Source organism: Martes martes (assembly GCF_963455335.1).
Source record: "Martes martes genome assembly, chromosome: 12".
NCBI classification, from domain to species: Eukaryota; Metazoa; Chordata; class Mammalia; order Carnivora; family Mustelidae; genus Martes; species Martes martes.
The window spans coordinates 90,028,701-90,054,248 of record NC_137900.1 but is presented as its reverse complement, the minus strand read 5'-3'; the positions used below and the strand labels follow the sequence as shown (position 1 = coordinate 90,054,248).

The 25,548-nt window shown below is 57.9% G+C and overlaps 2 protein-coding genes across 7 annotated transcripts; one reads left to right on the top strand and one right to left on the bottom strand.

Moving 5' to 3' along the window:
- Positions 1–4: 4 nt before the first annotated feature.
- Positions 5–9,071, bottom strand: NTMT1 (N-terminal Xaa-Pro-Lys N-methyltransferase 1). 6 transcript variants are annotated; one of them, XM_080820362.1, is made up of 5 exons: positions 8,916–9,069; positions 6,856–7,019; positions 2,765–2,968; positions 1,732–1,984; positions 5–899 (listed from the first exon to the last, which is right to left on the bottom strand). In XM_080820362.1, the coding sequence occupies exons 3-5, from the start codon at positions 2,924–2,926 to the stop codon at positions 643–645; spliced, it is 672 nt and encodes a 223-aa protein (XP_080676488.1). In that variant the 5' UTR covers positions 2,927–2,968; positions 6,856–7,019; positions 8,916–9,069; the 3' UTR covers positions 5–642. The 6 variants fall into 6 exon arrangements, with proteins under 6 accessions (XP_080676488.1, XP_080676489.1, XP_080676490.1 ...); XM_080820364.1 differs by having other exon boundaries at positions 6–899; positions 2,148–2,968; positions 8,916–9,071; XM_080820367.1 differs by having other exon boundaries at positions 6–899; positions 2,775–2,968.
- Positions 9,072–12,451: 3,380 nt separating this feature from the next.
- On the top strand, positions 12,452–18,902 carry LOC308353415 (uncharacterized protein C9orf50; the record flags this gene model as incomplete). Its single annotated transcript, XM_080820248.1, is given in 9 exon segments — positions 12,452–12,947; positions 13,103–13,295; positions 13,398–13,511; positions 16,189–16,352; positions 17,957–18,030; positions 18,034–18,052; positions 18,055–18,118; positions 18,282–18,444; positions 18,795–18,902. Coding segments are annotated over 9 exon segments (1,395 nt in total).
- Between the last annotated feature and the right edge of the window lie 6,646 nt (positions 18,903–25,548).

Sequence of the window (25,548 nt, the reverse complement as noted above, 5' to 3'; positions counted from 1 at the left end):
TCCAGACCGGCTAGGGCCTTCCCAGCACAGGAGTCGCCCTTTTATTCTTTGACGAAACGTCACCGAGGAGGAGCTGGAAGGCACAGCCAAGAGCGAAGTCGCAGACCCCCTCGCTGGAGACCTCGGTGCCGATCACGTCAGGGCCACCAGGGCTCATCACCAAATAGGCCTCAGCACATGGTCGCCCCCAGCAGCTGCAGGCTCCATGGCCCGGCTCCTTGCCTCCCCCCGAGGGGAAAAAGTCCCAACAACCGAGAGTTCTCTTCCTCTTAAGGCACCCAGGCCTGTGGCTGGAAGGCTGGGTGGTGCAAAGGGAGAGCCAGAAAATCTCCGCTTCTGAGGGGATCACTGTATTCCCACACGGGGAGCATCAGGGACCCTGGAGTCCCGTGGTCTGCACTGTCCTGTCCCCACCTCTCATGGCGGCAGAGCCGGGCTGCAGCCTCAGTGCTCCGGTCAGGGGCACCCCTCCCCACTGGGTCCCATTAGACCTTTTGAAAAAGAGTCTAGTGACGGACGGCAGACAGGTGTATTTGGCAGTCTCGGTCAACACTCCCAGACCGTCGCTGGGGAGCCTCTGGGTCTTGCCCGGCTGCCAGCCCCCCCACCCCACACTGGTCCCTTGCTCCTGCCGGGCCCTGCTCATCTCAGGGCCAAGCTATAGACGTGGTAGATCTCATCAGGGAGGTTCTCCTGGCGCTCCTGGGCTAGGAGGCTGAGGCCCGCGCTGCGGACGATCCTGTGGACCACCTCGAGGTCCCGGCACACGCTGCTGTCCACGTCATCCAGGATCACACCCTCCTGCGCCATGTTGTCTTTGATGACAATGATGCCGTTGGGGCGCAGGCCCTGCTTGCAGCGCCGCAGGAACTCGGCCAGGTGCTGATCAGTCAGGTGGCCTGGGGACAGCAGAGGCTAGGGTCACGAGGGAGGGAGTGGTACCAAGCACGCACACACCACTGGCCGTGTCTCTTGGCCTCCCCAGCGCTGAGCCGCCTAGAGATGCTTACCAAGTCCCGTTCTGTGTACGAGGAAGGCCAGCTCAGAAGTCACTCACCCAAGGGCTGTCACAAAGCACAAGCTGGGACCGCACCCTGAGTGGGTGACTTCTGGGCCCTGCCTGACACCTACGCTCCAGCCATCCCCCCTGCCCTGAGGCCTGGATTAGGGGTTCTTACCAACCTGTTCCTTCCCTAATTAGAACTCCAGACTGGCTCTGAGGGACCACAAAGGACAGAGCCAGACCCAGCAGGGCTGCGGTGTCTGCTGTGGAGGGGGTGGCCAACTGCTGGTACAGTGGCCCGCCCGCCAGTCAGCGGCCAGGGAAGAGCACCCTGCGTGTGCTGTGGGGCTGAGCGGGTGCAGGACGGGGCGGCAAGGCGTGGCTCCCTCGCTGTGAACAGCGGGGGTGGCCAAGGCTTCACTTTCTCCTCTTATTAAAAAACACTTTTAAAACTCATTTCCACGTTCTCTGAATGCAGTTATTTACGTTTTTGTTTATGTTGTTTACGTTACGTTACGGTTTTTTTCAACAAAAAAACTGCACCCGAGTGGGTCAAAACAGTACTGACAAAGCCCGGAAGGCGAGCCCGAGGAGGGTTTGGAGAAACCCCCGCATCCCGTGTGCCGCAGGAGCGCTGGCCGGCGGCCTCCACGGCCCCGGACCCCGCCTCCGCGGCGGGGGGCGTGCGGGAGGTCTGTGGACGGCGCAGAGGGCCGCGGGAAGCTCACCTATCACCCACTGGATCCAGATGACATCGTAGGAGTCGGGCTCGGGGCTGAAGTCCTGGAGGCCGCAGCAGAAGTAGTTCCTCACCCTCTTGCCCTCCTCTCCCAGGTACGTCCTGGCTTGAACCAGGAAGTCTTCTGTCACGTCCACCATGTCCACCACTCTGAACAGCGGCAGCAGCAGCCTCTTGGTGATCCTGCCGATGCCGGCTCCGCAGTCCAGGGCGCAGGAGGTCCCCGTCTTGTTTGGGCCTTCCTGAGAGGCAGGAAGAGGCTCAGTAGGGAAGGCTCAGAAAGCCCGAGACCGTGTCCCCGAGATGGGGGCTGTTCCTCCCAAGCTCCCAGGTACTCAAATCAGGAGTGGGCATAGGCCGGGGGCTGGCACGGGGGGTCGCCCACGGGTGGGACCATAGACATGCCTGTCCTGGGCCACGCATTCCTAAAACGCAAGCCGACAGCCACTTAAAGGGGATTAACGAATAGGTGCATTGATCTCCTCTCACGACGCCCCAGTAAAACCACAGGATGAACCGAATTCAAGCAGTGAAAAAATAGAGGCAGTGGTGATTTTCACGGATCTGGGAAGGCAGAAAAGTGGGTGGGGAGACACCCCGTAGTGTGAGGGGCAAGCACCAGCCTCTGATGCCGACACGCCAGCCTGGCACAGAGGGGGCAGAGCAGGGGAGGAACTAGGAGCCAGCCCTCAGCAGAACAGCCGGTGCCCACAGCCCAACAGCCCGCAGACATGGCAAGACAGTGAAGGAGTCATCCCTGACAAATCTGAACAGTGAGAGGAAGCCTCCGTTCTGGTCCCGGGAGACCCGGCCCAGCGGCCAGCTCCCCCACGTGGCACGCCTGAGACAGAGGCCCCCGTCCGCACGCCACCCCGCCCCACCCTCAAGGCCTGGGGGGCTGACACCAACCAAACACCAAAGGCCCCGTGATGGCTCGTGTAAAAGGTGGTGCCTTGTGCAGACCAGGCCGGGCCACCAGGGCCACGTCCTCTGCTCCTGGATGGCACGCCAGACCCGCCTACCCTCAAAAACCTCTGCAGGAACTTCCGGGAGCTGCTGATGTCGATGCTGGAGATGTGGCCGTACCCCCCGAGCATGCCGTCCACGGTGGGCGGGACTTCCTTCCAGTACGTCTTGGCCTTCGAATAGAACTGTTTCTCGTCTTCTATCACCTCACTTGTCATGCTGTTACCAGCCAAGGCAGCTCAGGCGCCAAACAGCAGCAGCTAACAACAAAAATGAGCAAATCAGCCAGGTCAAGGGCCCCGGTCTCATCCTATACTTCACAAGGTCATACAACCCTGCCTGATGCAGAGAAATGTCCAGTGTCCCCAAAACGGCTTCTATCCCTTGGATGACGGGGCCTCCTGTCTTTCATATTCAAGTCATTCTGCAAAGTGACCTTTGTATCAGAGGAGAAGACCCAGAGTCCTGGGCTTCTAGTCCTTTCCTTATTGGACATGACACCTGACCTGAAGGCTTCTAACTCTAAAGTATAGAGACCCCCCAACTGACACTTGAGGAAATGGAGCAGGAAACCCCAGGCTCCTACCCTGGATGCTCTGGCTGCTGTTGGGAGGGGCCTGGGGAGCCCACTTGCCTCCCTCTCACTTGCGAGCACAGAATGGAGCTCGCTGTGGGGTCTGGTCCTTGGTTAAGAACGTGCCGGGACTGGGTACCAGGCACTGTGCCAGGAGGCAGGCAGACAGCTCCACACACACACTGGCAACCGTTCGGGGCTGCAGACAAGTACAAGATGCCCGCACAGCCCAGCCCAGAGGAAGCGCTCCCCTGCGGAGTCAAGGAAGGCATCCCTGAGGAGGCCGCCCAGCAGCTGAAATGAAGGACGAGGAAGAGTTCACTAAGCCTCACTAAGCCAACGGGGCGCGCCTGCTCCCTCCAACAGGTGTGAAAGGCACACAGAGAGCAGCAGCAACTGGAAACGCGGGGCGGGGGAGGGGGGCACATTCGGGATTAGACTCCCCGCTAAAGAGCAGTGAGCTTGAACTACTCTAGGGTTAGCAGGAAGTGACGAGATGTGACGAGATGTGTGTTTCTGGAAGACTGTCGGCAGCTGTGGGGGCTCTGGGGCGACAGTGAAAGCAGACACAAGAGGGTGTTACCATGACAGGTGGAGGGGCAGCGACAGGAGCCAGGGCCCTGGGGGAGGGGGAGGGCCTGGCAGCCGCACACCCAGCCAGCCCGGCCGCATCTCCGCCCCGAGGCACCGGCCCCACAGCACCACCGCACTGCACCGCACCGCAGGAGCTGTCCTAGTTGCCCCGAGGCTTTGCTGAGATACCATCCGACCCTCAGGGAGCTTCCAGTCCAGCGGGAGCCAGAAACGAGTGGAACCAACTAAAACACAAGGCAGAAAGAGTGAGGATGCCCACTGAGCCCAGAGTACCGGGGAAACTCCAAGAACGGAGCACTCTTTTCCCAACGGCGGACAGGGCAGCCGCGGAGAGAAGGCAAGGCAACCCGAGCCACACCCTGAAAGATAAAGGATGCCGTCGGCGGGGGGCGAGCCGGCACGAACAGGGTCAGAGGAGCAGGGCGCGTGTGCCACCCAGAAGGCGCTACTGATGATGGCCTGGGCTGGCTGGAATGCAGACAGAGGAAGAGGGTATTTATGGGAGACGAGCTTAGACAGGCAGCCTGGGCCTGGATCACGGGAGGCCCCAGTGACAGGCTGGGGGCTGGGGGTTTGGCTTGTTGGCAATGGAAAACCAATCAGCTGAGAGTTTCCGAAGGGCCCAAGGTGTGCCAGGATGTAAGCGGCGGTGGGACCAACGGGCAGAGTGGGAACAGAGTGGGACCGGCAGGAGCTATGTGGCATCTGGGACAAGAAGCAGTGGCGCTGTGGGGAGACAGTGACGGGCGCACACTCCCATCACGGGCTCTCAGCTTAGCGCTCACATCCTCAGAGGCCCTCCCTGACCAGCCCAGCTAAGGTGGCTCCCTCCAACACCCAGATCCAATCCCTACACTTTCCTGCCTTCAGAATGCGTATTTCTGTCTGAAATTACACCATTTACTTACTGTCTAGCTGGAAGCCCCAGAGGCGCGCGACCTTGCCTTTTCGCCACTGTGTCCCCAGCACCAAGCCCACAGGAGTCCCTCAGCGCAGGGTGAAAGTCCCCTCACCCCCCAGGAACACTGTGCACGACTGTTTCACTTCCACCTTTATACCACCCCACTGGGTGCTAGTTAAGCCACCGACTCCCGGAACACAGGGCGACACAGAAAGCTTCATGTGGGACCCTGGGGTCGCGCTCAAAAACAAGTGAGAGACCCCCAAGATGGAGGAATGCCTTAAAGGCTTCAAGAGAAGTCATCAGATAGGAAACAGGAACGTGCCTTGAGGACAAGCAAAAGCCCTTGATACATAATTTAGAGACTGACCATAAGGAGAGAAGGAGAAGAGATGAAGAATTTTCATTAGCCACGTTTGTCACTAGCCCCCATGCACAACTGTACTCTGAACTTGTCCTGGAAGACAAGGAACCTTCCAGAAGCAGCAGGCCCACCTCAGCCCAACAACTCAGGATGCTCCTCACTGATGCAATCCTGCTTCTGCCACGGTCTGTCCTTTCCAGGGAACCCAGCTAGCTGGCGGGGGCACGGGGGAGGGCCCTCCTCCCCACTCCCTGGCTCCTTCCTGGATTCGGACATTGCTCCCGGGCAAGGCCACACTGGCAAGGCCCTCCGAGGAACCAGAAGAGAAGCGGCAGCATCTCCATGTCCTAGCAGGTCCAGTTCTTAGATCTGTGACTGTCATTGCTTCCGCCCTCTAGAGCCCTTCTATCGTGTGGAGAGAGTCCCCCAATCCCCTTCAGATTCTTGAATCAGCTCTCGGGCTGATGCTCTAGCTTCCCCGTCCAGGAACGAGGGTCTGGGACCACAGTGAAGGCAACTTCCAACTACTATGTCAATTGAAGGGCCCTTTGGGTTAACAGGCCAGGGGGCAGGGGGAGCTGGTTCTAAACACAGCATCCCCTCACCCTGGCTCGCCACCATGTCCCACACCAGTGTCCTGGCACCTGAGGCTATCCCCCCCACCCCAAAAAGAGAAAGGGGCACACTGCTCAACGAGAATGAACGTTCGCTCCCATCCTGAGTCACACAGTAAAGCAAAAGGACGCAGAAACCTGCCCGTGCCCAGGAATCCCAGCTGCAGTAGCGTGGACGTCACTGTAGCTCCCTGCGAGCTGACAGGAAAGAGGACCGCCGGCCTGAATGTCACCACAGAGCTCAGTCTGGGGGCTGCCCACCCCCGCCGAAAGGCCCCACAAGCCACCACGCCACAGCCTCTCCACCATCATCCAGGAAGGACGGCATCAAAGCCAGCTCTTCCACTCGGCACTCAGACTCGAGCTCGGCTACACTGACCCTGTCCCCATCACTGCCCACCAGTCATGGCAAACTGCTGGCTCTGTCCTCTTATCTATCTCCCCACCGGCCTGGGAGCTCCCTGGAGAACGGTGGCAAGACCCTGAGATGTACCGCTGTATTTCTCTTGCAGTCCATGTAGGATTCAACAAAAAGTTCACTCCCCACGAAATGAACAGATGTGGGGCACTCCTCTGGCAGTACGCTGCCCGTGTGCCTTCACTCCCAAGGCGGTAAACTTCCTGGGGACAGGGACATGACCTCATTCCCAACTAGCCCAGCACCGGACACGAGGCGGGGGATTGCTCATTGGTTGCCAAATGAACCAAAGAATGAGCTTTGTGTGGCTACATTTTCCACTTTTGAGAAAAGCCTATAAAAATCCAACCATGGGGCACCTGGGTGGCTCCGTGGGTTAAAGCCTCTGCCTTCGGCTCAGGTCATGATCTCAGGGTCCTGGGACTGGGCCCCACATTGGATTCTCTGCTCAGCGGGAAGCCTGCTTTCCCCTCTCTCTCTGCCTGCCTTTCTGCCTACTTGTGATCTCTGTCTGTCAAATAAATAAAATCTTAAAAAAAAAAAAAAATCCAACCACTCAAAACGTAACACCGAAGGCCATTACCGACAATGTAATTTTTCTGCTTTACCAAAAGCCTCACAAGATGATTTCTTTAAATGTCAAGGTCCTCTGAATAATCTAATTTACAAGAACTCCACTTACAGGCAGATTCTAGGAACAAGCCAGGGGAGGAACATCCAGGCCGGGAAATGGCAGGTCTAATTTTGACATTTGTTCCAACAGCTGATTCATTAGCAAACATGGTTCCTTGGGGCTCTGTCTATACTTTGTCTCCCGGTGTCCAGACTGGAGTGGGCAGGAGGTCCCTAGGAGTCAGAGGGAACAGTGGGGTTGTCAGTCAAATAGCACTAAGTCCTCCTATACTCTGCCCAGGATGTGGTGAGGAGATACATGGCTGCAGGGGAGGGAAAGGGCCTGGGCACGATCTGGCTTTGTGTGCGCTCTCGGCTAGCTTGGACCCGACGAGAAGCCCTTTGCTCGTGGACTCTGCTCTTCAGCAAGTGGAACGTGTTGTGCTGCATTCACTGTCATCCGGCCACCTCCTCTTCCCCTCCAAGGTGTTTAGGCGGACAGGTGGGCAGCCTCGCCAGCTACTACTACTCCCAGGATCCACGGGAAAGAACGGTGTTTCAACTGTCACCGTCCATGCTCTGGGGAGGCATCACACCCTCTTCATTTACCGGCCTCTGAGAAAAAGTCTGGAAGCAACAGGAGGCAAGAGCCTGCCTGAGGTTACCGCCTCCCCCTTGCAGCCTGCTGGACAGGGCCTGTTTGCCCTGGATCTGGGACAGCAGCTGGACATATGGGAATGGCAAGGTGCTCTATGAGAAAGAAAAGGAAGGAGGAAGTAAAGAAGACTTAAAAAGGCAGCAGGGGGCAGAGGGGAGATGGGAGTGTTTAAAAACAAAGGCTCTGGTGGAGTCAAATGAACCACGTCTGAATCCTGGCTTTGCTTCTCTCTGGCTACGTAAGCTCATATAAGACACTCAGCCTCAGTTAAGTAAGTTTATCTATAACATAGGAACAGGAACGTTGACTTTACAAGAACACTGTGATGATTAAAGGTGGGTGTGAAAGCATCAAGTGGCCGGAACTGTATTATCTCAGGTTTAGAAATCTCTGTCAAATGAGATTTTCATCAATTCTCTGCCACCTGTACGGGTCAAACGGGAAAAATGCAGTGAAATGCCCTATAAACTTCAGTGGGTCAGACACACCTAAGGGATTATTACAGTGATGCTGGGGGTCAATCCAGCAGACAAACAGCTCTGCAAACCTGCGGGAGAGGGGAGTGAGCTTCCCATCTGTGCAGGCACAGAAACACTGCAGAGATTCTGGAGACGCTATCTTTGTGACTCTATGGCTTCTAGTCCCCACCAAAGCATTCCATATGTACCTCCAACCCTTCCCCAGAACCCAGCTGAGGGACAGAAAACCATTCTACTAAAGGAGTGATGTGCCTTAACAAAAACACACACAGGAAACCAGCAACAGTGTAAGGAGGGAATCCGGACTTCTTAACACAGTCAAGGCCCTAGTCCTCCAGGGGCTCATCCCCTCTCTCTTGGCAATGACCAGACCATCTGCAAGCCTGCCCCACCGCACTGCACCGTTAGGGCCTCTGACACCAGCTGTTTCTATCCCAGAGAGACCCTACCGGTGATGGGCAACAGAGCCGGGCCTTTCGTTCGATATGGCAGCCCCTCCGCAAACTGGCTGACCTTGGCTCCAAGGGCTCTAGGCTGCGAGCTGTCTTCTAGGCGGCACCAGTGTCCAGCCATAACTGGGGTTGGGTCCAAGGTGAAATATGATAGCAACTCCCACGCCACGAGCACTACTCTGTGCCCGGCTCTGACCTGACCATTTTACTGCATCCTGACACCTACCCTCCGAGTGCGTGCTCTCCTTAATCCCCGTTTCTCACACGGGAAACTGAGGCTCAGAGAGGGAAGGGTCTAGCGTACCGCCCCGGGACGGCGCGGGGGAGTGCCTCGTCCAGGGTCCGGGTGCCTCGGCCTTCCTTCTCCACCCGCCGCCACCGGAGGCCCAGGTCGAACCACCCCGGAGCACACACGTGGGGCCCCGGCAGCTGGCGCCGGGTCACGTGACGAGCTGGGGCCTCAGGGCGCCGAGGCAGTTGGGGGCCGGAGCCTCCCTTCCCCCGCCGGCCCCCGCTCCCCGCTCCGCCTCGCGCTACTCACCCCGGGCGGGGGCTCCCGAGACCCGGGAGAAGAGGACGGGAAAGAGGAAGGGAAGTCGGCGGCAGCGGCGACGACGAACCCACAAGATCACCACCAGCTCCGCCCGACCACGGACAAACGCGACACCTCGCGGCGGCGCGCGCTGCCTTTGTCCATACACGTCACTTCCGGGCGCCCGGAGGCGGGGCCGAGGCTAGCTCCGCCCCGAGAGCGGTTCGCTCCGCCCCATGGGTGGCTGACCTCAGTTGACTTTTGGGTCCCTGGAAGGACCTCTCGGATTTAAAAGAGCCTCAGCTCCAAGCCTGTCCTGTCTCCAGCATGTGCGCGGGTCCGGTTAGAGGCTGAAGGCTGGACTTATATAACGAACGTTCTGTGGCTTTTCTACTCGGTAAAAATGGGCGGGGGGAAAGCCTTATTCTGCAAATCTTACCCATAACAATTTGCATCTTAAAATAATATACAGATCCAAGAAAGAAAGAAAGAAGTACCTTTGATAGTGCCAAGGCACTGTTACCCCAAATAAACAGAACAAGTCCTTGAGGTTTCCATCCCCCAAATCCTGCCCTCTCATAGCCTCCTCCCATATACAGAAAGTTTGGAGGGGTTCCAGAGACAACCTTGATGGACTGTGAGTTTGCAGGTGGGTAGGCCTTGTGAACCTCTCCAAGCCTCAGTCTCCTCTTCTGCCAGTGTTAAATGTGTCGGATATTGCAGGTCGAAGCTTCAGCCCTGTGCCTGCTGGGGACTCTCAGTGAATAAATATACTTAGCATAAGCTCATTTTTCCTAAACTGACGCCCTGGTCTTAGGTTTACAGTGCCGTCCTCTGGGCTTTACACACAGGAGGTTCTTAAAAGTGTGTTTGCTGGGGTTGCCTGGGTGAATCAGTCAGTTAAGCCTCTGCCTTCGGCTCTGGTTGTGATCCTAGGGTCTGGGATCAAGACCCACATTGGGCTCCCTGCTCTGCGGGGAGTCTGCTTCTCCCTTTCCCTCTGCCTGCAGCTCCCCCTGCTTGTGTGCGCTCTCTCTCTCTCTCTCTCTGTCAAATAAATAAATAAATCATTTAATTAAAAAAAAAGTGTGTTTGCTCTAATGAAGTAAAAGCTATGGGGGTGGGGGAGGGCTGACTGCTGTTGAGTCAGTCCCCCAAATCTGTTTACATATATAGTATATGGCATCCTCTCCAGAGTACTCCAGGTCAGACTTGCTGCCCCTGGCCTGGGCCCTTCTCCCAAGCTTCGTTGTCCATGTCTCTAAGGGAAGGGGATAAGTCCTGGACAATACAATTGCTGGGTGTGTCTGTAATCTTCCTTTGGGGGCAGCTCTGAGCCCAGCTCTTTTACGGGTGCCCCAAAATCCACCCCTACCTTTTTTTCCTGTCAGTGGAAGAGAAAGTCCCTTCCCTCCACCTGGACTCTGAGGCCTTCCCAGATCTGGACAGCCCCGACCTCAGAGCCTCTCACATCTCTGAATTGCCAAGCCTTGCACAAAGTAGTTGATCAAGAAATGTTTGCAGCTGGCAAGAGCTGGAAGCCTCCTTAGAAATCATCTAGTTAGTCCAGTGTTTCTCATCCATTTAAAAAAAAATTCACATATTCTTAGAATAAATATAAAACATGGGGCGCCTGGGTGGCTCAGTGGGTTAAAGCCTCTGCCTTCAGCTCAGGTCATGATCCTAGGGTCCTGGGATGGAGCCCCGCATCGGTTCTCTGCTCAGCAGGGAGCCTGCCTGCCCTCCCCCCCACCCTGCCTGCCTCTCTGCCTACTTGTGATCTCTGTTAAATAAAAAATCAAAAATCTTTAAAAAAAAGAATAAATATAAAACATGTTCACCTTTCCCACTCAATATTCTAACTTCCTAAGGAGGTTTGCCCTTCCATCCCTCATTGAGGAGCACTCGTGGAGAATGGATGTATCAGCTATGACGCCTCCTCCAGGCAGACTCCTCGGATTGTAACAGGATACCATGCCAGCAAAATTGCTGGTCCAAACAACCCTTCTCCCCCACTCAAGTGTCACAGTACGAGCTTCTCCCCTTCCTCGTCCCAGCCAAGAGTCACAGAATGAAGACCCAAGAATGGACAAACTCATCCAGCATTGGGTAGCAAACAGAAGCGGAGCCTGGGTTTGAAATCGATTCCCTTAGTTTCCAGGCCCACTGCATTCTTACTGCCCAGCCTTCCCGAGGAAATTCTACTTCCAGAGGTGCCCAGCCCGAACTTGACCCACCCAGGCCTCCCAAATCCAGAGAGGGCAGTGGACCCCTGGGCCCTCCGCCCTTGGCTTGGGCCCGGCTGCCCTTGTCAGGTGTCCCACCACCCCATTGTGAGTGCAGCCTTGACTTCCCGAGTACAATGCCCCACCTTCTGTCTCTAGGCCTGAGAGCCCACCGCTCCTCACATGGCTTTGGGTGAGGGGCGGATCACAATGACCCTGAAGAGGCCCAGGAGGCAGCAGGGAGAGTCCATCAACGGGACCAGCCTGGGAGGATGGGCTCTCCCAAGGACCAGCCCACCGGTTAGGGGGCTCTAAACTCAAGGGACCTTCTCTAGACCCACCCGAAGGCCCCTGCGGTGAGTGTGACACCAGAAGCCAGCTCAGAGCTGACGACAGTCTGGGAGTGGGGTATAAAAGGGAGAAAGCAGGCTCCAAGACCCCCCACCACCACCCCGTGTCAGAAGCTGGGGGCAGGCGTGGGGCTCTGTCTCCTGAAGGGCAAGTTTATTAAAAATATGTGTCTTGGGGCTCCTGGCTGAGTAGATCTGGTAGACCATGCCACTCTTGATCTCAGGGCTGTGAGTTCGAGCCCCACACTGGGGGTAGAGATTACTTTAAAAAAAAAATCTTAAGAAGAAAATATGGGTCTTGGCCCCACCCTAGACCTACAGAGTCAGAATCTGGGGCACCTGTATTTTCAACAAGCTCTCCATCCAAGGGGCCCCCGCAGGACTGGGCAACTGCTGGACAGTTCTCTCCTTCCAAACTGGTTCCAGGTTTCCTAATTCCCAGGGGAGTACTAAGAGCCTAATAGGACTTGAACACTCCAATGGCTAAGTCATAAAGGGACAGGTGCTCTGTTATCCCCATTCTACAGGTGAGGGCACTGACAGAAGTTAGTCAGTTGGCTTGTCCAAGGTTGCAAAGCTAATAAGTTGTGGGACTTGGACTAAATCCTAAATAATAATAATTTTAAAAAATAATAAATAATAGTAATAGCAGCTAGCGTCTGCTGAACACGTACAGCGTGCCGGGTACTATTCTAGGCCATTTACATATGCTGGCTCACCTAAACGTCACAGCAACTCAGAAAGGTGTGTACTCTTACGTGACCATTTTGCAGGTGAGGAAACAGAGGCTGGGCGAGCTCTGGCCTGAAGCCACTCGCTGCCGGACGAGGCAGTGGTGTTACCCTCCAAACTACAAGGACCTCCCTCCGGGCACTATGGCCTGGGGGCTGGCCCTCGTCTTCGGGTCGCGCGGCACCCCTGTCACCCCCAACTGGCGTGAGGATGCCCTGAGCTGAGCGCCGGGCCAGACATGCCCCGGCGTCCCCCCAACCCCGGGGTCCAGCAGGGGGAGCCCCAGGGGCTCCCCCGCGACGGCGCTCGCCGAAGGAGAGACCCGCTGCTGCCCAGGCTGCCCCTGCCCCAGCTCCGCGCCGTCCTCGGCGCGGGGTCCCCCGGCGGCTTGAGGGACTCGGAGGGCGGCGGCGCGTGGTGGCCGAGCGGGTCCTCGCACCCAGACGTGTGGCACCCCTCGCCGCGTCTACCCGCCCTGCCCACTCTGGCCCAGCGGGGGGCGCAGAACCGGACAAGGCTGCGGTCGCTCCTGCTGCCGCCCCTACTCCTGGCCCGTGCGCCCCGGGAACTCGCGCCCCGGCGCGGGGGGCCTGGAGAGCGCGAGGATCCCCGCAGGGGCGCGGCCAGGGAGGCCCCGGACTCCCTGCGCGCCCTCCTAGGAGAGCTTCTCCCCAGCAGGTTCCGGGAGTTCCTGCACCACCTGGGGGCCGAGTGCGCGGAACCCCGGGCGCCGAGTGAGGCCCCTCCAGGACTCCCCAGGGGGCGGGGCAAGGGCGGGGCAGGCGGGGGGCGGAGTCGTTTCCGGGATGAACGGAGCGACTGTTAGTGGGGAGGGGAAGGTCTGGCACAGTCCCTTGAGGATGGGTCTGCCATTGCCCCTGTTGTACAGTTGAGGAAACTGAGGCCCAAGGCCCTATAACTAGGAACAGCCTAGTAAGGACTGTCCCCAAGCGAAGGCCTATAGCTATTTCCACCTCCTCCTGGCTCCCAGCATCCTGGGCATCACGACCAAAAAGGAGTGTGTCAGAGCACAGCCACCATGCCCCCCAGTGTCCCCACTGTCGGTTCCTTCCAGACCTGTGGTAAGTGTCAGTTACCCGCTGATGGGGACAGGGTTGCCAACAGTGCTCTGAGGATGGCGGACCCTGACCACTCATGCCAGGTGTGGCTTGTTTGTCTTCAAGGGGCCAGTCATCGTACTTCCAGAATAGTCTTAAGAAGATTTTGCTCCATCAGATACCTGCCCTGGGGACCCTGAGGAGAGATCGCTCACAATTCACCCTCAAGAAGGCCAACCAGTGAGTTACAGGAGACTGGTGGTAGGGGAATGGGGAGAAAGAGCATCTCTTCTTTTCTTTCCTCTTGTCGTTCATCCATGAATTTGCCCATCTGTCCACCTGGACATCCGTCTATGTGTCCATCCATGAATCAGGTCTTCTGACCAACTATTCATAATACATTCAGGAATCTACCCATCCGTCTGTCCATCCACCCATCCACCCATCCATCCATCTATCCACTTACCTATCAATACATAGATCTATCCTAGAGTAGGTATCCTCCCAACCTATCCAAGGATTATCCATCAACATCTATGAACCCAACCACTCATTCATCAGGTCTTCTGCCAACATATTCATAGTCCGGCCGTGAATCCATTCAGATATTCCTGCTCCCATTCACCTATCCATCCTTGCATACATCTTCTCTGTGAACCAGGTCTTCTACAACCCATCCATGAATTTCTCCGTCCATCTATCCATCCATTGATCCATCCATCCAACCATCCATCCATCCAACCATCCACTCATGCACCCACCCATCCATTTGTCCATCTAGCCAGTCATCCTTCTAACCACAAACTCCGATGATTCTATCCATCTGTCCGTGAATCCAATGATCGGTCATCTACAAATCCTTCCATGCACTTGTAAATCCAGGGTACTGTTCATCTATAATTTTGTCATGAAGCCATCTATGAGTCCATATACAGAGGCACTCACCCACCCATCCATCCATCCACCCATCCTCCTGGCTTCCAGTCTTCTATCAGACCTTTTCATTAACTCATTCATGAATCCATCCATGCATCCGCCCACCCAGTCGCCCATCCTTTTACCCATCCCACCATTCATTTGTCTGTTTCTTCCTCTAGCTTTTAATAGGTTTTGTTATAAGTCAGAAATTGGAGGAAATAAGATAAGGGATGGAGGTAGAAGAGCCTGGGCATTAGGGGTTCCTGGACCTCAGTGCCATAGCTCTAATGAACGGGAAAAGAAAAAACTCCTCTGGCATTAACACGGTTAAACTGAGGTGACCGGTGAAGAGCGTTGCCCACGAGTTTAAAAACCAAAGAGAGTAAAAACACGACATACTTGCCATTCCTTGTCCTTCTGGACCCATGGATGACAATACTATTTGATCCTGGCATTGTCCCCCCACTGGGCCTCGAACCCTCCCTGACACAGTGCTCCAGGCAGACACCAGCGATGGCTCAGAGAAGGCGCCAGAAGTGAAACACATTTGCCAAGCCAGGAACTTTAAATCAATCAGACTACATCTCACAAGATAGAATAAAGAAAAGTATGGAACTCATTAGCTCAAATATGACAAAGAGCGGGGGTGGACACAGTCATGGTGTTTCACATTTAAGAACTAATACTCGAGCACCCCATGGGGGGCAAGATCCCCTGGTAGGCCCTGCGGGAGGGGCACCAGGCTACGTTGGAATAGGCTCCGGTAGCCTCTGATAGGAGAACTGAGATTTCAGTCCCCTGGGCAGAGCCAGGGTGCACCTGTGTCTGGCCCCGAGGCCAGCACAGACCAGACGCTGATAAGCAGACAAGTGTTGGATCCCTAGCTCCCAATGCCTGTAGCCGTCTGGGACACCTCCTGGCTGCCTGGCTCTTTGGTGGGCTGATGAAAGCGTCCCTTACATGCCCACACAGACATAAAGATGTAGTCAGAGAAATGGATGCAGGGATACATCAATATGCGTGTCCTTAAGGTTGAACGTGGCATTTCTGAATAACAGAGCCATGGAGGGATCAAGCAGGTCCTCTTGCAGCCTTGCCCTTGGGGCTGAAATTAATAAATGTAACAACAACAGGATGCCCTTTACTGAGGGCGGGCCCCATGCCAGGCCTTGCACGAGATGCCTCCCATAAGTTATTTCATACTTACCAAACTTTTATCAGGGGGCTATTATCACGCCTACACGCTATCATATATAACCGAAAGAGGAAAACTGCAACGTGGAGGACTCAAGTGTGGTCTCCCCAAGTTCAGGTGCCTGGGAAGAGGCATAGCTGAGACTGATGGTTATAAGAACAGTTTGAAGTTACAAATGCTTACCCAGGGCAGCCCACAGCCTGGGTGCGGTGTTACGGCGGTTCATCTCGCCTCCCTGTGTGGTGGGCACAAGGTTGATGCCCAGTTTATATATAAAGAAACTGAGGCTTCAAAGAGTTAGGGTGAAAACCCAGGCCTCCTTGACTCTCTAGTTCATATTCTCCTTCTCTCTGCTGAATTGTTTGGTATATAGGATTGTCAGCTCTGGAACTAAGATTCAAATCTTAGCTCAAAAAAAAAAAATAAATAAAAAATAAAAAAAAAAAGAAAAGAAAAGAAAAGAAAGGGAAAAAGAAAAAGAAAAAAAGAAAAAATCTTGGTTCTACCCTTTACCGGCTGTGTGACCTTGGGCAAGTTGCAAAACATCTCTGTGCCGCAGTTTGCTCCTCTGTAAAATGGGACTAATGATCATGTTTCCCAGGGTTGTGTGAGTGTAGAAGGCTGAGGCAGGGTGCACGCGTGCTCCATGGCCTGGCCGGCAGGCAGTACTCCCAAAAAAGGCCAGCTACTGTGGGTGTCAGGATACACAGCGAGCTCTGGTCCCATGGTTATGTGTTGCAGGGGTGGGGTGTGGGGCTGGGGGCTCAGGTCCTGACCCTCCCCTGCCCCTCTGGTCGCTCTCAGCAGGCCCCACGATGCGCAGGCCCCCAAGGCCAAGGCCGTGCTCTCCCACAGCTCCTCGGGGGAAAGCTCAGGGCAACGTAAGCGGTTTTGCCCCTTCCGAGTGCGATTCGCTGACGAGACCCTGCGAGACACAGCGCTCCGCTACTGGGAGCGCAGCTGTGCAGGTAAGCGGACAGCACGGGGAGCCTCGGGCCTCCAGAAAGTTCCAGCCTGGAGTCCAGAGAGCAGATGCTTCGGCCCTGGGTCCCAGGAGTCAGGGCCGGCCTCCAGAGGCCAGGCATTCACTGACCTTGCCCAGACGGCACTCGAGCTGGCTTCTCCAGAGTGTCAGGAGGGTCTCAAAGACCAAGTAGAGGGGTCCGAGGTCCTGCAGCAGTGTCCCAGCGTGGGTGGCACCAGGGAGCAGTCACCGTGGAGGCAACAATGGCTGCCCAGGCCTGGCCACCCCCGAAGGCCTTCTCGCTGCTACTGGTTCCCAAGCGCCAGATCTGCCCGCTTTGGAACAGGCACGCACAGCCTCCCGACTCCCACGTCTGGCCCCCTCCGTGGCCTGTGGAGGCTGAAGAAGGTGGCAAGTCACCTGAAGCGCCTTCCCATATACACGAAGGCCTGCCCTGCTGAGGAGATGCCCAGAAAGGTCCAGAAGATCAGACCTTCTCTCTGGGGGAGGCTGGCACTGGCTGGTCCAGCAAAGAAGCTAGGAACCACCAGGTCCCGGTTCTGAGATGCAAGTTTGCCCTCGGCTCCTTGGGGATGGATGTGGTGGTGTCTGCTTGGCACAGTTTCCAGTGTTTTCTGAAGTGGGTGTCAAGAAGCAGGTGGGAAGAATGCGTGTCCTTGCGGTATAACCTTTACCAATCCCTCGCCCTGCCCCGCCCCTTTCTCCATCAGCCCGGCCTCTTCACTTCTCGGGAACTGGCAGCCCCAGGGCTTCCAAGAGCTTCCATCTGTTTATTGACCAGCTACTATGTGCGGTTTCAGGAAACGCGGCTGTTCCAGAGCCTAGTTGTGGGTAAAGCCCTAAGGTCCAGGATCTTTGCTGATTCAGGAGGGACCCTCCCCGGGCCCCTGGGGGTCATAGGACGTTGGAGACAGAAGCTGCAGTTTTGTCCCGAGGCTTGTGGTTTGACAGGCAAGCCAAGGCTTCCGAGAGCAGGCGACGCAGCTGCCGAGGAGAGAGACCTGGGGGCCCCCAGGGGGAGACCGTTCCGTGGGAATGGCAGCTGGCCAGCTCAGGAGAGAAGCCTCCATGTGGGCCCGTGGCCACAGGAGCTGTGGTCACGTCCCAGGGCCCCAGAGCGGGGCTCTCGGCTGGCCGCTCCCCAGCCCTTTCCGTCCTGAGGCAGCCGTTGGGGAGTTTGGGGTCCCTGGCCAGCCAAGAAGGCAGCCGATCGGGCAGGGGAGACTCCTAGCCCCCCAACCCCTGCAGGATCTCACCATTGTCTCTGGATTTCCACAGTGGCCTGACTGGCCTTCCCACTATGGGAAAGGAGGCCCATTGGGGCTGCAGCAGGGGTGGGTATGTGGTGGGGGGTGCGGGGCACGGTTTGGGTAATAAAGGCAGAAACAGTCACGCAAGATAGTTTTAAAACCTGAGCCTTCTCTGGAGGCAGCCATCAGGCACTGGGGAGCCTTGGGTTGCCATGGAGACAGGGTTCTGCCCGGCCTTGCCTGCCTGAGAGGGAGGAGGGGAGAGTGGGGGTGCTGGCGCCCACCCCCCTGTCCCCCCCACAAGGTAGAGATCTTACTGGAGCCCTCTCTCCTCCAGTCCGGCAGGGTACCACCGAGAATGGGCTAGTTCCCCGGTCAACATCGGAACGGGTGCTTGGGAGCGTCGGGAGATGACCGGAGAGTTTGCCCAAAACCCCGTGCGCAGGTCCAAGGAGGAGGCCATGGCCAACGTCTCGTTCGGCTGGGACTGCCCCGGCCTGTGAGGCTTCGGGGAAGGGGACAGGATTCAGAGGCACTGCCAGGCACCCCTCCTCATCCTGTAGACGACCCCATCCAGCAGTGGGCAGGCGAAGGGCCCTGCCAGCCATGGGTGGACGGGGGATTCAGAGGCCACGCAGCTCATAGGCTCCTGTCCCCCGCAGGTCCGCCCAGGAGCCACCGGGTCACCTCCCTGAGGATGCCTCCATGAAACGCAGCCTGCCCGGCATCCCCAGGGCCACCACACAGAGGCTGCGAGGTGACCTCCCAACCTGGCGGGACATGGACGACATCCTGGGGCGGGGGGGCCATCGCCCTGCTCCTGGGGCCAGACACTGGTGAGCACCTGCTAGCAGCCAGCCGCCCGGAGAACCCCTGTGCAATGGGGCGGCGGGGTACCAGATGAGGCCTCCCTGCACGTGGCTAAGGGCTGGGCTCTCGCGCTGAGCTGGGTCCGCATTCCCAGCCCCATCCTTGCAAGCGCTGGGGTCTTCTAGGGGTTTGCATCCCCTCATGTGTACAGTGGGGCTGACTCCAGTGCCTGCCCCCTTGGACTGGGGTATAGAATCCCCCCCCCAGGGCCCAGGGAGACTTGTTTCCAGCCCAGACCCCCCCCAGCCCCTCCCCTAGCCTGCCCCACAGCATCTGGCATCAGCGGGTCCTCCTGGTCTCTCTAGGAATCCTTCCCGCCCAGCTTGGAGCTGCACCCAGTCCTGAAGCCAAGCTGCCCTAAGGGCTACCAGCTCCTCCTGCCTTCCACAACGCCGCAGGGGGCTCCCCGGTGAATGGCTATTGGAGCCCAGGCCTGTGCATGGACACGGGCCAGGGGGTGAGGAGAAGCCTTTCTCGCCCCCCAAATAAACATGCATTCCAGATGGCTGGGACCTGCTACCATGTCTCACCCCACAGGCCTCTCCGGGTGCCAGGTTACTGGTCTCCAGGGGCCCTGGGCCAAGGAGAGGGAGAGGACAAAAGTCATGGCTGGGATGAGGCTGAGGGTTGGGGGCAGGCCATCATCAGGGACCAGGGCTTGTTCTAGGTGGACCCCTCTTCTGGAAGCGGGGAGGCCCTGCCGCACACTTCAAACCTGGGACCAAGCCTCTGTCAACCTTGATCAAGCCACACCTGTAATAGGCTCCTGTCCTGAGCCCAGGCCCCAGCTTCCCTCTTAAACTGGAACCAAAGCCTATTTGCTGACTTCTGCCGTGGGATGAGGGTGTCCAGACTCCAACGGGGTGGACAAACGTTTGTCTTCTGCATTCCCCAGGTCCCTGGAGGGCAAGCATCCAGGGTGGGTGGGGACCAGATGTTTCTCTCCTAGTGGTGGCAGAAGGAAGGGTGGGCAGTGTTCAAAATCACATCGGGAGGTGACAAAAGACCAGGTGGCGTTGATCTGCCGCTGCACTGACCCAGCATTGCCAGCCCCACACCTGGGTTCCAATCTCCCGGACAAAGTTGAAGCCCCCCTCGCCTCTGTGCAAGCAACGCTTTGGCCCCAACCCCTCGGCACACCGAGGATCCGGGTCTTTATCGCCACCTCCTGGCCAGTGAGGAAACAGCCGCGGAATCCATACCCAGGCACCAGGCAGAATGAAAGGAAGAGATGGGGGGGGGGGTGCTGGGCGGGGTCAAGGCAGTGGGAATCTTAGGGCCAGGAGGTTAGTGAATGGGGGGGAATTTGTTTCTGCAGGGGTGCTCTGCCTCCAGAAGAAAGGCCACAGATCTAGGCAGTTTGGAGAAAGTCTGTGGGGGATGGGATGGGGGCAGAGCTCCAACTCCCCTTCCCGGGGAACTGGCTGGGGTTTCCATCCCAGGGACGGCTCCCCACCACCCCTTCTTCTGCGCTTTCACTACATCCCCACCCCGCCCTAGTATTTCCATTTCCTGGAGAGTCTGCGGGCCTCAGAGGAGGCCGGATTCGGCCGCGCACCCACCCCGGTGACCTTGCGCCGCCCGCCTCGCCCTCTCTGAGCCTCAGTTTCTCCCCAAGGGCCGCAGCGAGCCCTCGCCCCGCCGCCCGCTGCAGCGCCGCCACGCGCCCACGCGGGGGCAGTGTTGGCCTGGCTTTGGCGCCGCCCGGCGCGGCCGAAACTTTCAGCCTCCAGCTCCGGGGTCGGAAACTTTTCCCCTCGTGCCGCGCTCGTGTCTCCCGCCCCGGGCCCGCGCCGCCGCCTTCCACCTGCCCCGGGTTCGCCGCGGGCCTGGGGGGACAGCCCCGCTCCCCACCACGCAACTCCCCCTCGCTGCTTTTTGTTGCCGTTAAGCCAAAAACTACTAAGCGGCGATCAACGAGCCTGGAAATCGAGGCCCCCGTGCAGCCCGCGGGGTGGGGGGGGGGCGCGACTATACCCCGCGACATGTGGGGTGGGCGAGGGGCGTCCCGCTGCGACCTGCACCCCGGGCCGGCCCCTCCCGGCCTCCCTGCGGCCTCGCCCGGTCCCCCCCCCCCCCCCGCCCCTTCCCCGCGCGCCGGGCTCTTCTCCCGCCGCCTGCTCGCCTCCCTGTCTCCCCGCTCCCTCGCTCCCTCCTCGACAACATGGATTCTGTGTCGAGAGGACCTTGCGCGTGGACCCCGAGCCTCCCATCCGGCCGCTCACAGCGCGGACACCCAGGGACACCCGCCTGCAGGCCCACTGGACGCAGGGCACACAGGCGCTGGTGCACACACACGCCACACACCGCGGAGGGACGTCGGAGACACACGCACCATCAGACACACTGTACAGACTCCAGAGAAGCACACGGCACAGAGACGCCGCACACGCACGCAGAGACCCACAGCACACACGGCTGGAAGCACATTCATGTACCCTCCGGGGGACCCCAGCGCCCGCATTCCCGGTTGTCTTCCCCGCTGCTGTCGGTCAGCCATGCCCCTGGGCCGCCCGAGGGTCCTTGAACATGGGTGAGCGACAAGGAAGGTGGGAGGGAGCGCTGCGTGGGGACGGACCCCTTTCCAGCGGTCCCCAGGTTCTCGGGCTCTCACTCCCCCCTGACAGCACCCAGGGTCCTCTCCCCAGGGGTCCCAATAGGGCCCTTTTTACTGGTACATTTCCACTCAGGGCTGGCAGGTGGCCAGCCCCTTCTGGGCTCCAGGCAACAGCATGTCAGCATGTCGGGAAGGCCAGGAAAGTGGTTGTGGTGGCTTCTTGGTGGCTTCTGTTCCCCCATAACCTCGGCTACCCCATCTCACCCCCTGAACGGGCCCCCATGAGGGGGTGTGGCATGGCAGGTGTACTCCCCCTACCCCTGCCCATCCCAGCTCTTCTGCTCCTGTCTGCCATCTCACCCTGAGCATTCGTATCCCTGGGTCCCACTCCTTCCCTGAACAGCTGACCCCGCCCTGGGCCCTGTGCAGACCTGGGCCAGGTCCCTGTGGGTAGTGGGGGCTGGGTCTAGCTGGTGCCTGATAGAGAGGGAGGAATGACTCCCTACCCAGGGCAAAAAGAAGTGATGGAGAGGCAGGAAAATCACCACTCCCTCCCTCCCTGGCCCTGCTCGCCCATCAGGACTCCAAAGCCCAGAGAGGTTAGGGGGATTTGCCCAGGCTGGCAGATGGGAGCTGGAGCTGAGACTAGGTCCCCCTGTGTCCTACCCCAGCGCTCAGCCTTTCCAGCTCTTCTCATAAGCTACTCTTAGTACAACCATTCGTTGTCCAGGGAAACCAAGGCCCGTAGAGGTTAAGCTCTTTCTCAAGGTCACACAGATTAAGAGTGGGGGTCTGGAGACTGACCCCAACATACAGCTGTGCTGGGTGGGCTCCCTCCTCCCCCATCCCTGGGGGCAAAATGGGGTGATCTGGTCAGGACCCTTCCTTCCTGGGTCCATACTCTAGCACAAGGGGCACGGGGCGAACCAGGGCAAAGTCAGGGAGAGATTTCTTTGGCGCAGGCGTGGGGGTTGGAGTTCCGGGGGCAGGAGCTGCCTCACGGACTCGCCCACTTTCCTTGTGCACATGCTGGGCCCGAGGCACACAAACAGGCACCAGAGTGACCACCTCCGCTCCCAGGGGGCCACGGTCTGGTGGGGGACATGGACTCAATGGGGCAATCCCAGGACAGAGTGTCAAGTGCTATGGTGTGAGGCCTGGGGCTTTGGGAGCACAGAGCAGGGGACCCGAGCCACTGCCTAGGGCATGGGCGGGGGGACATCTGGGCTCTCAAGGCCAGGAGGTGGGGGCGTGGTGAGACCTGGACAGAGGAACAGGAAGGGTAGGGGGGTGGTGACTGCCACCGTTTTTTTGCAGCCCAGCTGCCTGGGGGATTTGGGGCAAGGGGCTCAGGAGGGCTGTTGACTAGAAAGAGGGGAAGGCTGGTGTCCCCCAGCCAAGAGGGGCTGCCCACTACTCCTTCCCATCCCTCTGCCTTTGTCTGACATTATCTAAATCCCACCGCCTGTGTCCTCCCCCTCCCCAACATTTCTGCCTCTTTGGGTCCCTTTGTCATTCTCTTCTAAATATGTCCTAAGTGACAGATGGTCTGCACCTTCCAGGGCTCCTGTGGAAGGCCATCAAAGCCCCCCACAGAGACTGTGTATGCTGCCGCCTCCAAGCAGCCCTGTGTAAGCCTCGACATCCCCAATAAACAGCTTCAAGAAGCAGGGGTGACCCTGGTGGTGATCATTGTGCCTCTGGGACCCACTGGGACCGGTGTTGGGTGCTGGGCAGAGTCCAACATGGAAGCAGGGATTGGACCCACCAGGCTGGGCTCTGGAACCCAGAATGGTTCCAGAACGGTGAACGGTGAATATGGCACTGAGATCCCAGAAGTAGTAGCCAGGAGCAGCCTGCCTGCCATCTCCCATCATGGGGCCTTGGGGACTCACCCACCAATATTTCCCTGGTTTATTGTCTGTACCTGGCAGCTCTGGGGACTGTGGTGACACCCCCAAGCTCCCAGGGAGCCCCCCACTGGGCTCTGGGCAGACTTCCAGCTCTCCGGGCTGCAGCGCCCTGGCAAATCCCCCAAAAGTATCTTCCTACAGGAACCTGTCGGCCCAGGCACTTTCCAGCTACCTTGAGGACCCAGACTGTGTTCTCCAGGGAACGATGCCTCCCTGGGTCGTCTCAGGCTCGTGGGGGACTTCTAACAGCCACAGCCATTCTCTAATATTAACTAGGGTGAGCAGGAAGCCACATGAGCTGAGCGTGCGGCCAGGAATCCCAGAGGAATCATGACGGACATTACCGAGCTGGTACCACATGCTGATGGGGTCTAAAGACTGCCGGTTTTAAAGCCGACTTACCCAGGAAGGAGGGCACTGCTCTATGACGAGCGAGGCAGCCCAATATTACAGATAAAGAAACCAGGGCACAGAGAGGGTAAGTCACTCTCCCAGGGTCACACAGCTGAGCTCCAGAGAAGAAACCAGTGATTAAGTGCTGTGATGGGGGAAAGCACAGGCAGGTGTCCCAAGAGCACACAGGGCAGCCGCCTCCTCTGAGGCTGAGCTTTTTCCTCCTCCTGGAAGCTGGCTCAGATTTCTTCCAGCCCAGAGGGCGGGTCTGTAGCCCGCGTGCATGGGTGGCTGTGGCTGGTAAACTCTGCCACTCCTCAGTTCCCCTGTCCGTCCTTCCTCCTTCCTTCCCAGAACACATTAATTGAGCATCTACAGCATAGCAGGCTGTGTCCTGGGCTCTATGAACAAGAGAGACAGTGTTCCTACCTCAGGGAGCCCCTGTCTTGTTGAGGGAGATACAGAGGGGGCTGGCTTCCCAGATGGGTGACCCCCGCAGGAGAAGCGTCCTGCGCCCCGTTTAAAGGTCTTCTGGTGTCATCTGGAAATTGTCAATTGATTTTAAACAAGGGGCCTTGCATTTTCATTGTGAGCTGGGCCCTGGCTAATTGTGTGGCTGGTCCTGGACACAGATATTAAACTGTGCAAATGGTGCATGGGGGCCACCTAGACCGCCCAGCAAGAGGAAGTTAGAGCTACCAGCAGGTGCACTGGCTTGAAGGCAGGACTCCCCCCCCCCAACCCCCCCTCCCCCCACAGGTTGGAAGGCTTGTGGAACGTTCCAGCTGGCCGGGCAGAGTGAGGCTGGGCAGAGAAGCAGATCCTGGGAGATGATGCCAAGAAGTGGGCTTTGTCCTGACCCCAAATCCCTGTCATGGGTCCCTGGATCCCCTAGGGCAGCCCCCTGGGGGCTGGGTCAGTGTCAGGCAGGAGACTGGGACCAGCAAAGCTCCAAAAGGACTTAAAAAAAAATACCCCTGGGGGTGCCTGAGTGGCTCAGTCAGTTCAGCATCTGTCTTCCGTTCAGGTCATGGTCCCCAGGTCCTGGGTTGGAGTCCTGAGTGGCTCCCTGCCCAGCGGGGGGCCTGCCTCTCCCTCTCCCTCTCCCTCAGCCTCTACTCATGCTCTCTCTCTCTCAAATAAATAAATAAAATAAAATAAAAAAATACCCCTGTGTCTCTGACTGGCTAGTAGTGCAGGCGTAGGGCCCAGCATGGACAGGCACAAGCTCCAAACCCCTCCCAGCCACCCCCACCTGGCCACGGTCCCTCCCACTAGGTAACCCCATTTCCTGGGCACCTTCTTGAGATATTCTGTGCACATACAAGGAAGCACAGACATGCCTGTATTTTTAAAGATTTATTTATTTGAGAGCGAGCACAAGCAGGGGGGGAGAGGGGCAGAGGGAGGGAGAGAGTCTGTGCTGAGGACAGAGACCGACACGAGGCTCGATCTCACAACCCTGAGATCACAACCTGAGCGGAAACCAAGAGTCGGACGCCTAAACGACTGCGCCACGCCGCCGGCGCCCCAACATGCCTCTATTTTGATTTTGTAATGTCAATCTTACCTACGTCCTATCTTGTACACACTATTTTGCACTTAGGATTCTCACTCCACAATCTGAGATGTCATCGTAAGCTCTTTCAAGGTCATTTAATTTTATAGATGAAGAAGTTGGGACTGAGTTTCACCCAGGAAGCGTGGGTGTTCGGGTCACCCACGCACAGTGCCTGGTCTTGGCCATACACCCAGGCCTCGCCCACAGCCCCTCTCCTGTCCTCACTGCCAGGACTGCCGCAAGGGGGAGGGGGTACTGCGTGATTCCCATTCCTACAAGGCTCAGAGAGGTCCAGCCACCATCCTGGGGTCACACAGCCCAACCCAGATAGGACTCCTCAAAGCCACACTGCCTTCTAGGAGCAGGGTCACCTTCCACAGGACGGCACTGCCCCCTGTCCATCCCCCCGCCCCTGATACCAGACGGGGAAGCCCCTCACTTGGGCAGGTGAGAATTGGGCAAAGGACCTTCTTGCCTGAGAAAGCCACCAGGAGTCCCAGGAAGGCCAGGAAGGCGGGGCTGGGTGGGGTGACCTGCTGGGGGCAAGGCACGTGAGTGTGGATGCCCGCCGCCCCCCCTCCCCAGGTCCCAGCCCTAAGGCCCTTGCCTGTCGTCAGGGAGGGCTGGCATCAGCT